Below are 15,762 nucleotides of genomic sequence, written 5' to 3'. Positions count from 1 at the left end.
ATTATTGATCCCACCGGCTGCTGTATTAATAGCTGGTATGGTGTACCAAATCAATTTTGCAAATACGCATAGGGGTTTAAATGGAACGAGTACAGGTGACAAAATGTATGTATATTTTAGAAAAGACAGCATTTGGGGCGCACAATTTACCTGAAATTTCTTCGTTCTTCTTTACAGTACAAAGATAGTTAAACAAACAAAAATGACAAAAGTAGCCAACATGCATTCAAGGAATGTTCACAGAGACAAGAAGTCGCCCCAGCGTCGGTAAGGGCCAGAGTCTCAAGAGACGAATAACTATCTTTTCTAAAAGAGCAGGTTTCTTAAATCTGGCAGGGGATGCCCCAGGGAGTCACTACAGAACTCTGGATGAGGACAGCGCTTAACATGGCTGAACAGTCCAACCCACCATCTACATAAACCCGTGAAGATCTGGGTTAGAACTAATCTTCATTAACCCATGCTTGTCGTAAGAGGCGACTAAAGGCTCAACTCAGTTATTCACAGAGTGCAGCCATATAGCCGGAATATTCCTGAAAGCTAAATTCTGCAGAAAGCTAAATTCTGTCTCTCACTTTATCTGTTTAACTGCAGTTTAACAATACAGAGAACATATGTCATGTAACAGAATACGCCTGTGCTTGGGATAAAGCTTCATTAGCCTAAATCAAAGTATTGGTTTGATGTTCTTCTAATGCAGCTGGTGGCAGGTTTACGTATATAGAATAGATCAAGTCAATATATTAAACTACATAATATTTATTCTTATTGAATAGCGTATAAAGCAAATTTAATAGGATTTTGTTAACTTTGGCTAGGTATTCATGTATAAGCTATACCTCACAATGTCCATGGAAAAGAGAGTTTGAAAGTCTGTTCTGAAAGAGTCAGCAAATTCCATTTCCTTTAGGGCGAGTGGCAGAATGTTCCAGAGATGAGGGACAGCAGCAGAGAACGCTCTTGATCCCGTGGCTGTTTTGACATGAGGCTGTGTAAATAGTAGGGAGACTGACGAGCGGAGTGATCGGCTTGGATCATGGACATGAACGAGCTTTTAAAATATTGTGAAAACGTATTTCCATAGATGAAGCTGTACGAAGAAGAAGAAGAAGGAGTTTGTACTGACCTCTGCTTGATACAGGAAGCCAGAGAAGAGTTTGGAAGATAGGTGTCACTGTTTGGTAGCGTGGTGCACAGTCAACAACACGTTGAAGCTGTCAAAGGAGCTGTTGAGGAATGTTATAATAGAGGGAGGTAAGAGAGAACAACACTGGTCATTAGACGTTGAGCGATGTTGACGTCTAAGAGGTTGTGTTCAAGTCTTGCTAGACTGGCAGATGTGGTTGAGTGATTTGATTTGATTGTCTAATGACATTGTTGAGTGAAGGATTACACCAAGATTTCTTGCAGAGTCAGACTGTGTCATAGCATCCAGTCAAATTTCAAGAGATAAATTGTCACGCGAGGTCATCTAGTCTCTAGCAATACATTGTTGTATCTTCACTCAACTCTCGTCAGCAAGGTTAGGTTCCCCTGGCGTACAGATACTGTTTGTCATCAGCATTGCGATGAAATTTCAGTGAGGGCTTTCGGACAATGTCACCAGTGGGAAACTACAAACTAAACAGTAATGGTCCTAGGACAGATCCTTGAGGAACACCAAAGTGGAGTGGCGATGCAGAGGAGAGTATATAATAGTGTTCATTTCATCGTGGTCATTGAGGTAGACAAAAATACACTGTGCGGTGTGAATCGTTTAGCAGACATTAATTGGCGGTTGGACATTTTCCCCATCTCTTCTTTATGACGAAATGCCATAAGCAGACAAGGACAATTACTAAGACTATCACAGATGTCACAATCAGTGCGATTTCTTTTCCTTCCATGGCATGTGTTTCTCCTGTCTGAAACAAATAAAGCACATGGTATCACTCGTGACAAATTATATTGTGTATCGTATTCAGTGGAGTAGCCTTGATTGCTGGTGATATAGAATCATCAAGCCGCAGACCAAGAACAGTGTAGTAGCCGCGATTGTTGGGGAAATAGAATCGTCATGCCAAACATGAAGGTTATCTAAGATAGAATTTTGGTAAGAAAGGATCATAATATAGATTCATCTCGATGTACGTGATAATATTTTAAATCCCAAGTAAAGTTCCAGAGATGTTTACATATACCCTCCTACCCCACTAATCGGTGATAAATATAATTAATTCAACATTTACGAGTTCATCGTCACACAATGACAAGATTTCCTTTGATGTATCTTGTCGCAGCGCTATCTTTCAATTGGTCTGTTACTAAACAATCAATGTTGTATTTAAAACTGATATATTTTGCGAACAAGTGTTTTAGCATATAACAGATGGCAATGACGATATCCCATACATCAAGGGGATTAACAAGTATAACCGTCAGAATATACACCTGTCAGAAAAGAGCTTTAGTTAACGCCTCACCAAAGTATGTAAAGATTTCCTAGCTGAATGGTAACATGTCAGATACAATATCTTGGACTGTTCACTCGGATATAGTAACTCAAACATCAACGATCAAGGCAGTTTGTCTAACTATCGATAACATAACTTAGAATAGTCGCCTAACACATACATAATTCTACTATTGAGTTTCAATTGATCTAGTATGTGTTCATGTTATATGCATACAATCTGTCCAAATGCTGAAAAGGCACATGTCCTACATCGTACATCAGTATGTCCTGTCTAATATATCCAGCTTTAGTTGGGTACTCCGCATCCCCATCACCAGAATTAGCGCACACATCGTGTAATGCGATACGCTTTCAATCTCGCAGGTTCGGTTTGCATCTCTGAACCGGTTTCTACCAGTGCGAGCACGATGGGGCAGGTTTTATTGAATAGCCGCCTTATAAGGCTGAAGTATTGTTTGAGACAACTAGAGGTATTCTACAGAAATTGTAACAAAGTTCTCACCTTGGGGGTTTAGTATAGCAAGGAGTCGAACTGTATCAGTATTCGCTCTCTCAACTTTTCGGGAATATACTAGTATATAAATAATCCTGACAGTAGTTACGTAAATAAACATGATATCAGACATGACATAATTCTTCAAAAAAATGTTCATGTCTGTGCAAGTAGACGCAATAGCAAATGGTGAAAAAGTGATATACCTCTGATTTCAGTACAAAGAACTTTATTTCCATCGTCTTGATCACCACCTCCTTGGATATAAATATCGCAAATACAGCTGTCTGTTGATCTGATCCATGTACCTAATGGGTTTAGCCTGAACCACATCAAGTGCAGAGTGACATTTTTCACGGGATTGAAAGGGTACATACTAATACCACTGATTGTGAGAACTGTATGTTATGTCACGGGGACAGAAGGACTCGTCCAAACACAGCCCTTTATGGACATGATAAAACGTTCGCGGCAGCGCACATTGAAATGGACAGTCGTCATTGTTTCTGCTGTAACCCGTGCAGATTAGCACGTGGTTGCTTCGTGGGTGTTTAGACATTGTTGAGACAGCAGACACACCTTGGTGACTGTCTCTGTAAAACTGAATGAATTTTAAGTAAGTTTTGAATGTTTTGTATCTAATTTGCAGACATATTGTGGAAGCTGTCAAAACCGGCATCTGTCTAATCCATCAAGTTGTCCACACCGGCATAAAATCTCAGTCGCATCTGTGACTTGTAGATTTATCATCAGCTCTACAATCCGGTTTATTGCGTTATTTCTTCAATAAAAAAATGCGGGTGCCGGTTTAGACAGCTTGCACTGTATATTTGAAAACATTAGAGATTACACATTTGGTGTCTCTTTTGTTTAGTGTGGTTTTTGGACGCGTCTTTTGTTGAATTCACAATTTTGGACACGTCATTGCACTGTGTCACACTCTTATAGTGTCATATTTGGACACACTCAAATAGTGTCATATTTGGAGACACATCTATTGTCATAACTGGTAGATGTGAGTATCCTTCTACATACTGGGGATTGTATATTAAAACTATGGAATAAATACTAAGAAAAGTGCTCTGTTGATTTTCTGTTGTTTATCAGCTTCCACTGCATTCCATCAGGAATACCAGTACCAGGATATTGATTATCTGTGACTGTGTGAAACAACACATTAATGTGCCACATGCTATCGTACATCGGTGTGGTTTTGAGAGTCTCTTCCAACTACATGTGCCGACCTTGTCTTATTGATACGCACAGGTGTGTAAAAACAATTATGGAAACACTTCAGTGAATTATCAACTTTGATTTTGGATTGTTTTGTTTGGGTGATGGTTTGCAAAGTACCAAAGTGATCAGCACAAGCTTAATTGAGACACTGAATGCAATGTGTGTCGGTTAGAGAGATGTCCGTGCGAGGCAGGCACATCCGGGTAGGGGACCGGTTCGGTTCGTCTGGCTAGGTGCACATGTCGACTTTCTGCAAGTCTCTTATCATTACAGGAAAGAACCAGATACTGGTGTAAATTATGGATTTGAACAAGGCTCCGGGAGACCCATGGACATCATGCCAGGTGAATAGCTGCTTATCATGTTATATAGATTAAAGTTTGATTAATAATCTATTGTTTATTTTGTCATAATATTTCCCTTTACGGTCACTCTTTCTGTGTCTGCGTCTATGAGTTTCTGGTGAATTTGATATGTAAATGGAAGTAAATCACACTACAAATGTACAGTGTTGTTAAAGGGTTTTCTATTAACCCATTCGACCTCTCCGATGTATTGAAATGTATTGAAATGTTCTGTTTGTCCGCTGTATATAGGGTAATGATATGCCAATGTTCACAATCATTGTCATCCCCAGATGTACGTGTCGTATTGTACGGATCTCCGTATTCAAGTGCATAGGTGTATCCAACATCTGTGACTTCCAAGAAAGGCAGTCTGTGGCAATCTGTTTTCTGAAACCTACATTAACTACATATCGTTTCTAAGTGAGTGAGTGAGTTTATTTTTCCGCCGCACTCAGCAATATTCCAGTAATATGACGGCGGTCTGTAAATAATTGAGTCTGGACCAGACAATCCAGTGATCAAGAGCATGAGCGTCGATCTGCGCAATTGGGAACCGATGACATGCCTCAACCAAGTCAGCAAGCCTGACCCCCCGATCCCGTTAGTCGACTTTTACGACAAACAGAGTCGCCTTTTATGGCAAGCATGGGTTTCTGAAGGCCTATTCTACCCCGTACCCACGGGTCCCTTACCGATGGCTACATGCTTATTTGGTACAGGGAAAACATATGTATATGCATATCTGTTAATGTTTATTTACGCAATATGACATAAATAAATATCAGTGAATACATAATATATTTTACAAAGTGATATATACATCGCTTCCAGCACCCAGATCAGAGTGCACGTCACCTGGACATGTCTACTGAAGACATGCAACAAATGGTTTTAGTTCTGATCCGGATTAGATCTGAAGATGACATGAATTACGATGCTTGACGGGACTCGGACTTGTGGAAAGGAGAATGTGAGAATCACAATCCTGCTGCGATAACATCCATTTTCAACTTTGGAACGCAAAAGAAAATACGCTAAAATCGGTGCACTGTCCGATTCTGAGGATAACATAATGAGTTCTTCTTAAGCTGTGTGTATAGACACATCTTTCATCACATATTGACTAAACATAGTAGGTATCGGCTGTCACGAGTTGCCATCTGTGGTAATATGCATGATAAGGTCATGGTTAGTTGTAGTAATATACTGAATGTCTCATGCAGTTGTTGTTCCTGTTCAAGAAGATGGTCCTTCCAAAGCACTGAGGACATCCTGGGGGAGATACTGCTTCAGACACTCCAGCGTGTACGTCCACAAGTCCTCCTGGAATTTTTCGTTCCTGAAATATTAAGTAATTCTATCCGTTACAGAAAAAACGTTTGTTTTTTTTTTTGTTTTTTTTTTTTTGTTTTGTTTTTTGTTTGTTTGTTTGTTTGTTGTTGTTTTTTTTGTTTTGTTTTTTGATGTTTTTTTTTTGTTTTTGTTTTTTGTTTTGTTTTGTTTTTTTTGGGGGGGGGGTAACAGATATAGTATCCACTATAGGCTAGGGGCCTTTTGAAAATACAGTAATAAGTCTTTACCTGGCAGCATTGGACATGGAAGCTGGCTTACAATCAACGAGATAAACACCATTCAATCCCTTCTTTTCGGGATTCACTGCAGCGTCTACCAAAGTTACTGCCCCTTGGAAAGGAGTCCGAAATATTCCTGAAAATAACCAATCAAACAAATCAACAAATGGGAGATTGAGGAGTAAAGAGTTTACACGAGAATCTTTTGAGGAACAAGAACAGAATTTAAGAGCTTCGTAGCTTGTAAGCTGAATGAGAAAGCGTTACGTTGCGCATGCCCAATAACGCTGGCCCTTTCAACTTTAAAGACATATGGTATCTTTACTGGGAGGTCCTAAACAACCAGTAAAGAAGCATTCAAATCGACCAGAATCAGAACCAGTGTACTTTCGGAAGTCATTGCTATAGATAGACACTCACAACATCTAACAGAGCCTAAAATCCGGACTAGATCTCTTTGTGGATATTATATTGGAGAATGTTGCTATCGTGATACGGGTGGTAAGCACGCCTGTATGTACAGTAGTGATACGGTGTACGGTTATAACACGTCATTCGTATTTTTGTGATTCTTTTATAACAGCTTGCCGAGTATAGTTTCTTTTGAGCACTAATTTACGTTCTTGCCTTTGTAGAAAAATGCTCACTTCATAGGTTTGCCAGTGTTGAATTTAGTCTGAAAGAGTATTTTACGGGAGTGACTTAATGATTATCCAGTCCGTGCATCCTGGTGATTGTGACACTTACTTAAAGTAGACATGGCCGAGAGGAAAAAGGAATACAATCGTAAATTGTGATAGTGCCTCCCTAACTCTGTGTTGACTCCACCCGGATGGTATGACATCACTGCAACCTGTTGTCCATGCTGACGACGTAGAAGGCTGAACATGTGCTGGATCTGAAAGTTGAAGGTCATTTGTATTATTATTTTCATCATTGTGTAATAGTAAAATAAATAAATGCAGCACAGTCATTCCGGGTAGGCTCATCGCTAAGGCTAAAGGTCCTTGTCACCTTTATGCGTGGCCTTGAAAGCGAATGAGACTTCTCACATAAAGCGTTGCCTTGTCAAACCACTGGGAACATGTCAGAGCCATTGAGGCCTTCTTAACAATCCTGGATCTGAAACGGGCCGTGTTGCTATCAGTGAGTGAGCTAATTTACGTTTACGCCGCACCCTGCTATATGGGGGCGGTCTGTAAATAATTGAGTCTTGACCAAACAATCCAGCGATCAACAGCATGAGCATCGATCTACGCAGTTGGGATACGATGACATATGTCAACCACGCCAAGAAGCCTGACGTCCCAATCCGCTTAATTGTCATTGAAGATCAATTCTAACTCGGATCTTTATGGGTTCTTGTCAGTAAATGTAAGTAAAAGAACTTGTTGCAGAGAATTCTTGTTCGAACCATGAATGGACCTCTGAGTCAAAATCACAAGCATGGCGGCGATTGCAATGACTGGAGAAGTCGAGCCACATCATCATGGCACTAAAGTTACTTTGTTAACTGTGGTCATCCATTGACAAGGCGTTGGACAATCTCACTTAAATCATTACATAATACTAGCCATTTCATTCTTGCGTTTTGACGTAAAATCACATATTGACGGTTAGTGGTGATCAGGACCAAATAGGAAAAACGTCTCTGTCACTTTTTAAATAAGTAGGGTTGCCCTCCTCCTTACCACACTGTACCTAAACTTGATGTAGCGGTCGTTCAGTTAGCCTTTCCGTGAAAAATCGTTTGTTTGCTTGTTTGACAATTCTTTCCAGTCGTAACTACTCGTGTCATTTCTGCAAGAAGGATGGCGACCCAGCTAGTGGCCATGTCCACAACTGAGCCTTGTCTAAGCGTAAACGGGCACCGATATAAAAACGGTTTAGGACGATTTCCAAGGAGAGATAACTCTGAATTTTCAAACATGGCTACTCGTGGTACAACACCAACGTCACTTTAAAGTTCACTTGTGAAACCGTATGAAAATGTGCCCCTGGAAAAGACCACAGCATCCAGGGTGTTAGAGACAGGGGTGCAAACTTTCCCACTGGCTACTGCTCAACAGTGTAGCTGTTATCTGTCCATGAGTGAGTAAGTTTCTTATGTCGCTAAGAGACGTAAGTAACAAGACAATTTATAATTACGGAGGTAATAATGAAAATCGATAATAGCAAAGAAACTATTTGACTCATTTCACATGTCACTTATTTCGATTGGTTTACCTCAATCCTAGGAAATAATGGCGTACTATACAGGTACGAGACTTCTTGTAGGTCACGGATACAGGCGAGTAGTTTCAAATGACTTCTTTCGGTAGCTTCCAGAAGTCAGTACCTTCAGCAATTTCAACATTGATTTTGTGATTCTATCAGACATCTTTGGCTCTTTTGAGGTGTCCTGGAGAGTCTTGTTTCATCGAGACCTTTGGCAGAATTGGCAAATATCAAGGATTGATGGAAGAGCGAGGGTGGTGGAATGAATATTCTTGTGATGGTGCCAATACAAAATTTGTTGTTTCGTCTAAACAACAATACTAAAACGAATATGAGAGCGGGCACTACCCCAGGGTCTGTGGCTTTGACTTGGATACGAGCCTTCAGCTCTGAAAGTGACTGATTCTCCAGATTCTCCTGCCGCCTTACCCTTTCAGATGAAGAGTGTTGAATTTGTAGAGTTGACATGCTGATGTCACAAGGGGGAAATTCGACAAGGAAAAGGTGGATTTTTTCAGTGTAAAGTCTCTATTGGCTAGCACTTGAAGGCCATTTCCGTGTAAATGAGATGTGTTTACAAATGTTGAGGATCTGTGCTGAATAGGCCCGGAACGATCACATAACAGCTGAACGGATTTAGTAACAGACAGAAAAGCAAGGGACTTAATGGAACGCCCGAATATATCCCTATTCTAATGGAAATAGGTTCTAAAGTCAGACTTTGCCTTTCGAATAAAAGAAATGATCTCTAGCTGAGATCCCCATCTCATTTCTCCTGACACACCATGCGAATCAGTGGAATACTTCGAGGTACCTACCTGATATAACTTTGAGTTGCCATAGTAACGTAGTTTGTCAAAATCTGATAGGTTCTGTGCTTGTGCCTTGTCTAAGTCAAATCTGGCAAACTTGTGAGCAATACTCGACGTGAACACAATCCTGCAGTCTTCTCCCGAGGTCTTCATAATAGGCAGCAGATGAGCGACAATCAGGAAGTGGCTCAGGTAGTTCACCTGCAATAACAAACGGAACCGCCATGGAGAAAATGATTTAACGATTAACGTATCAACAAACACATTTACGATCTGGAACTTCCTCGGACAAACGTTTACTCGCAGTGATAGTTTGTGAATAGTGTACAGTAAATATTTCGAATTAATTGTAAAATATATCATTAGATGAATGGAACTAATTAAAACTGGAGCTGCCAATATTATCAGAAATGCAAGTGGAGTTACCTCGTGGTATGTGTATTCATGTTAATACGGTGATATAGACAGGCTTACATTTTAATCTTGACTACCTTGAGAACTAATTATCATTAATTACAAGTGTGATGTAAAATGATATTAAGAAGCCGTTGAAATGTTCACATGTCCTACCCAGTACGACTCATTTACCCAGAAGTTCATTTGACTGACGAATATATGTGAATGTGAGCATGTTTTATAATACGTCCAGGGATCGCTTATGTTAGGTGACATCACGTACATGGTCTTGTCAGTCAACGTTGTATTTACCTGGAACTGCAGCTCATACCCATCGTCAGTGATTTCTGAAATATAAAAGGTCAACTTGTCTCACATTTCGAAACAGACACTGTGCGTTGGTATGGTGAATCGATGCTTAAATCATTACGCCACCGTATTAATTAAATAATAGACATAAGTATTTGATAGTTCTGTAATTGTCATTTCATTTTGTTCAGAAATAACGTCACTGATGAAAACTGAATCTAGTGTTTGAGCCTGAGCACTTTAAGTCTTTAAGGATGCTACTTTAAAAAAGTAACACCTCTTCAGACAATGTTCTGTAATATTTCTACAAGACTTCGTTCACTGGCGTATAAACTACAGGTGACGATCTTTGTGGCTGCGGGCAAGTTATAATGAAATCCCATCTCATCAGACAGTGCTCCTTAATATTTCTACAAGGCCTCGTTCAATGACGTATAAACAAGAGTTGACGAAGAGTTGTTCCATAGAAGTTGTTCCATATAATGTTTATATTGAAGATGTATATCCTTTGATTCAGGCACTTTCAGATGTTAATTTTTAAATCTTTGAAGCCAATAAGCCTTGTGTTAATGTTCATAAGTCATGGTTGGAAACCCTGATCTATTAAAGTGTATTCTTCATTCTTATCCTTTTTATCTGGTAAGAATTGTTCACATTAAGCAGGTTTTGAATACAGTCAAAGTTGGCACAGTAGTTACGTCTTCGAACTGTTGATGGACATGTTTAAATTATCATGTTTAGGATTGTTAAGAAAATCAAGGATGTCTTTCAAACATTTGGCTTGCTTGTATTTATCCTTTTCATGGAAAACAAATAAGTATGCTGAGCAGAGATTATTTCTATATTGTTATTCATTATTATTTATTTGTACTATTTTAATCCAAAATATTCACCAAAATTGAACCGTTATGTTCTTCTTTTCCTCAATACTAATGGCACCTTTGGATACAAAAGTCCACTCATTTCTCATATTTATTATTTTGTAATGATGCGTTCCTTGTAAACGATTGATTCTCAGTTATAGATAACAAAGGAAATCAGGAAAAAATAAAACGTATAATATGCATAAAAATATTATTTCAACAAAGTTGAAAAAGGCACATACAACAAAACAGTTTGCATGCGGCGATTTGTGTAACCAGTATTTGACCTCCGGACTTTGTCCTCAGATATGACTCATAGTCACATGTCTCGCAGCATTATACAATTAGTAGCACAATCATCGTTGATTTGTGTTGTCGTGTAAATATTGTAACGTTAGATGAGAACCTCTGTTAAAATGATAACAGTATTAGGCTTACAGAAAACTGAATTAATGCAATTGTTTCACATGTGGTTGATCCTTTGTCTGTGATTGTAGACCTGTGAAGGTCCGGGATAGAACAGGCCTTCACCAACTCATGATTGCCATAAAAAGAGACTGTTCTTGTGGTAAGAGGCAACTAACGGGATGGGGTGGTCAGACACGCTGACTTAGTTGACACATGTCATCGGTTCCCATTTGCTCAGATCAATGCTCATGCCGCTGATCACTGGATTGTCTGGTCCAGACTCGATTATGTACAGATAGCCACAATAGAGCAGGAATATTGCTGAGTGCTAAACTCACTCACTCACTCACTCAGTGACTGTACGTACCTCTTTCAATAGCTGCCAGACCAGCATTACACAGCAAAACCTGGAGTTTCCGCCCGGATGCCTTGAATGCCTCTATAAAGTCCATCGTTGATTTCAGCGAAGCTAGGTCAAGTTTCATGAACTCTACAGGGAGTTTGTCTTCATTGATGTGTCCTTCCTCCAGTTTACCGTCCTTTTTCGTTTGTTCATACTCTTCATTCATCTTTTTGATTGCCTTCGATTCATAACAATATACATGGTAGAACAATCACTATGATAAATTGCATACATTTCAATCATTCTTTGTTATTTAAAACGCCGACGTAGGCAATATTCCAGCAATATAACAAAGCAACCACGACAATACCGGTCCATTAAGATATTGAAACGCAATCATCATGAGCTTATAACTAATCCTCATAATTGTCGTCGGGTTGGAAGTTAATATTCTCAGTTCTGTAATCATTATTATCACGATGATTTATCAGGAAATTAGATCGAAGATCATCACAAATACTTAGAAACATTATACAGATATGACATAAAGTATTTATTTGTTTTACACATTTTCATATAGTGGTTTCCAGGCATCTTACATCGTTTGCTCTTTGTTCGGATCGACAAGCAATTATCACGGTAGCTCCCATCATTGCAATATGTTTTGCAGCTTCATAGCCAATCCCTAGAAAGAAGAAGCATCAATTGTTATGGATAACCCAACATTTATTGTTAAATGGAAGCTTCCCACACCACTACATCTAGAAGTTGGTTAAATGGATGCGCTACTGACCAACAAAACTTTGAGTCGTTTCAGTCGTCCCAAATCTGAGTGGCATCGACACTGCTGAAATAATCCTATGCCCCCGAGCCCCATGATGAGGAATACATCCTTATTCGAGGAGTAACAGTTTTACTACCGTGGATTACGTGTACACATAAGTACAGTCTTAGAACGTATTGACAAGAATACCAGGTACAGGTGCATGTACAGTAATACATGTGTCATAGGCGGGTCCATTGAAACTCTCGTGAAAATGTGAAAATAGAGTGTGCAACCTACCTTTGTCAATATGGTGCACACACACACACACGCATATACACATTTTCAGTCATTAACTTTAATATACGTTTTACATTGTAATCAATGTTTTGACATATCAGTGTCAACACACGAGATTGCTCGCGCGCGCACACTCACACACACACACACACACACACACACACACACACACACACACACACTTCTAACAAAGTTGTATCCGCCCCTGTGTGTTACAATGTGTATTAGCTACAAGGTGAGGGTCGCTAGCTTCTGTCACGTCTATGGTGTGACGCCAGCAACGGTACTAGCGGCAGCAGACGATAACACTCCGGCGGAAACAATTCACTCCCATTCACTCGCAGGCTTTCGTGCAAGTATGTCAATAGCTGAGTGTGAGACCACGCACTCGCAACTGTTAGATATAAATAGACCTAGCTGCATCGCCATTGCATTCCTTTATTACATGGTCATACTCTGTATGTGCAATCTGTTGCAGTATGCACTACAAACACGCTTGACAGTAAACAATTATGAAACACATACCAGTATTGCCACCCGTTACAATGAAGATCCTGTCTCTCGGTAGGGAAACGACGGGGAAACTTGGTGAAGATCCCATGTCTTATATTCACAGCTATTATTAGTCCTTGATGTTAAAACTGCGTCTCACTTTCTTGAGCTACACATCACTATATAGGCCAGTATGCCACTATCACCTCAGTACGTGCTCGCCTGAGTCACAAGACTGCAAAAAGTGTTGAGTCATGCTAGCCCTTGGACAATTACAGCTAGAACATTCCTCGCCGAGGTCGTCTCGTGTCACTGACCAGCTATTTATTGAGGCATTGTTTTGATAATACGATAGGACGGGGAATACATCTCATGGATGTATTGAATACATTATACGTGATCATGAGATCTCATCAGGTACGAAGCTATAGCTGTTGACACAGATTGATTACAATGTAAAACATATATTAAAGTGAATCACTGAAAATTATTATTGTTAAAGGATATGTATATAGCGCATATTCACGCAACTAGTACATGCTCAAGGCGCTGGAGTGATCACCTTATTAGCGGATGTCTCTGGTGACACCAGGTGCATGTTCACCAATATGGCAAGCATGTGTCCCCCAAGTTGGAAGTATTTTCGCCTGTTCAAACCCGCACAGCAACAACGGGGACACCTCACTGTGCCGACACCTATGGTTCGATGAAGAGCTTAGGTGGACAACAGGTGGATTAACTATAGTCCGTTGCAGTAAAGTAGACCTCAGCTTAGTCTGTCATTGAAGCAAATATATCGAAGGAAGCCCATGCAAGTCTATAAAATGTGGCAAGTCTATATTTCCGTAGTTGAAAATTACGAGAGTCAAAGGGCTCCGTTTCATCATATTTTATTTTTTTACTATGAACTTTTTTTCAGTAAATATGTTTATTTCAGAGACTAGTTGTTAGTCTAACCTCACCGCTGTTCACAATTTATTCATGTGCATGCCTATAATAAAATTCTTAATATAAATTATTTTTTTCACGTGACATTTACAGAATGTATCCTCTGTTCACATAATTTATTCATGTACATGCATATAATAACATGCACATTCACACCAGTCAAATGAGCATTTTCTGTGACACTTCTCATCCTGGTCAACAAGTCCTTTGCTCATTTTCAGTTTGGAGATTGAGGTACTTGGTGCCGGTCTACTACCAGCCTGGACCTGGAGAAGAACAAGTCTCGATATGGGTCTGTTCCTTCCTGATCATATCCATGAATATGTTTATGTTAGGATGCTATCACGATGTTTTTGACGAAGTGGTTGGATATGTTTTTCGTTGCCTGACAGGTATTTCTGATGCAACGGCAGTGCACAATGTGTTTCTCCTGGTCTTAATTCTGTGGCCAATATGAACAAGGTTCTCTCCGCCTTGGGAGTTAGTAACCAACCGTTCATTTACTTGGACATTTGCCATTTTGTAAAGACTAGTGTGACCAGTCCAAGCAATTTATATACGTGCCAATACCAGCACTGGATTGATGGGCAGTGAGCGTATCAAGGCAAGCACACTTGTTTGTGTGAGCTGGATCGTATCGCCTATCAGGAATGAATGTATATTGGAAACCATGACATGCCATTCGTCTGATGCAACCGGGACACACCCCAGTATATATGTGTAACTGTCGGGCATGTTTCTGTATCCAACGATAGCTAAGTAGTGGGTTTAGTGGGTTCCCTTAAGCTTGAGCGTAATCAGAGCAACAATGATGGTGATTAGAACAAATAATATACATGTAGTATGGTTCAGAATGTAGCTGTGGATGATATTTTAATATACATACTATGCGTTTGTCACAAAATGTAGCTAAAATTAAAATTTAAATTCTTTACTTGTAAATCATATTCTGTGATTCACCTGATGAAGGGGTAAGAAGCAGCGGGGAAGTGAAGTGTTGTAAATAATAAAGGAATTTCAAATCTATACCATGCGTTGTTGTGCACCCATATGTAGCTTGTGGTCTAAGGCACTACACAAGCGTTTCAGAATTTATCGTGTGATTTATACACCACTATCGTTGTGTTACAGACTGACGTGATCCTTCAGACACCCAAAGAAGAGTTTATCGTCTTCTTGACGATAATGGAAGACATAACTGGGTGTCGGAGGTCAAACTTCTGTCCCCAGCGGGTTTCAGCATGGACATGGTTATCACAACAAACTGGTGATGAAAACCTAAGTACGAGAACTTTCAAACAAAGATTACAGGATATCTTTATCCAGGAATGGCATTCGTCTGTTTCTACCTCCAGTGTCTGCCATTATACTCCTGGATTTGAAAAAAAAAGTCTGAAGGTAATAGGTACAGGAAGGACAGACAGCAGGACGACTATGACATCTACTTTGAACATTGTATGGATCTCTACATCGAAGATATGATGTTCACATAATATTTTCCTGTCCAAAATATTCCGAATGAAATATTTACCTTGGTTAACCTCTGTTGTGCCAAACAAAACCAACTTCATTAAACGTATTTGTGCACAAAATCCACAAGCAGATCACTATCAGTATATTAACAACATGTATTTAATGCACGCAGTTCTTGATAATTAGTTTTGTTTATTCACATCACATTCACGTGACCAAATGATATGTTGTGGTGTCATTGTACCCTGGGTATATGGTCTGCAGTATAGGATGAATCAAAGTGTGAGCCTGAGTCATCTAAGGTCATATGTCTGTGCACCACAAAGAAGCATTTGA

At 39.7% G+C, this 15,762-nt stretch overlaps 1 protein-coding gene across 1 annotated transcript; it reads right to left on the bottom strand.

The window, feature by feature from the left end:
• Window positions 1–5,266: 5,266 nt before the first annotated feature.
• Window positions 5,267–13,726, bottom strand: LOC137286327 (dehydrogenase/reductase SDR family member on chromosome X-like). The gene is made up of 8 exons (XM_067818117.1): window positions 13,039–13,726; window positions 12,050–12,135; window positions 11,475–11,688; window positions 9,840–9,874; window positions 9,138–9,332; window positions 6,850–7,000; window positions 6,112–6,238; window positions 5,267–5,870 (listed from the first exon to the last, which is right to left on the bottom strand). Exons 1-8 carry the CDS (start codon window positions 13,112–13,114, stop codon window positions 5,768–5,770), a joined length of 987 nt encoding a protein of 328 aa, XP_067674218.1. The 5' UTR covers window positions 13,115–13,726; the 3' UTR covers window positions 5,267–5,767.
• Between the last annotated feature and the right edge of the window lie 2,036 nt (window positions 13,727–15,762).

The sequence above is a fragment of the Haliotis asinina genome, chromosome 6 (assembly GCF_037392515.1).
Source record: "Haliotis asinina isolate JCU_RB_2024 chromosome 6, JCU_Hal_asi_v2, whole genome shotgun sequence".
Lineage (NCBI taxonomy): Eukaryota > Metazoa > Mollusca > Gastropoda > Lepetellida > Haliotidae > Haliotis > Haliotis asinina.
Note: the sequence above shows the minus strand (reverse complement) of the source record. Positions and strands in the feature narration are given on the sequence as shown.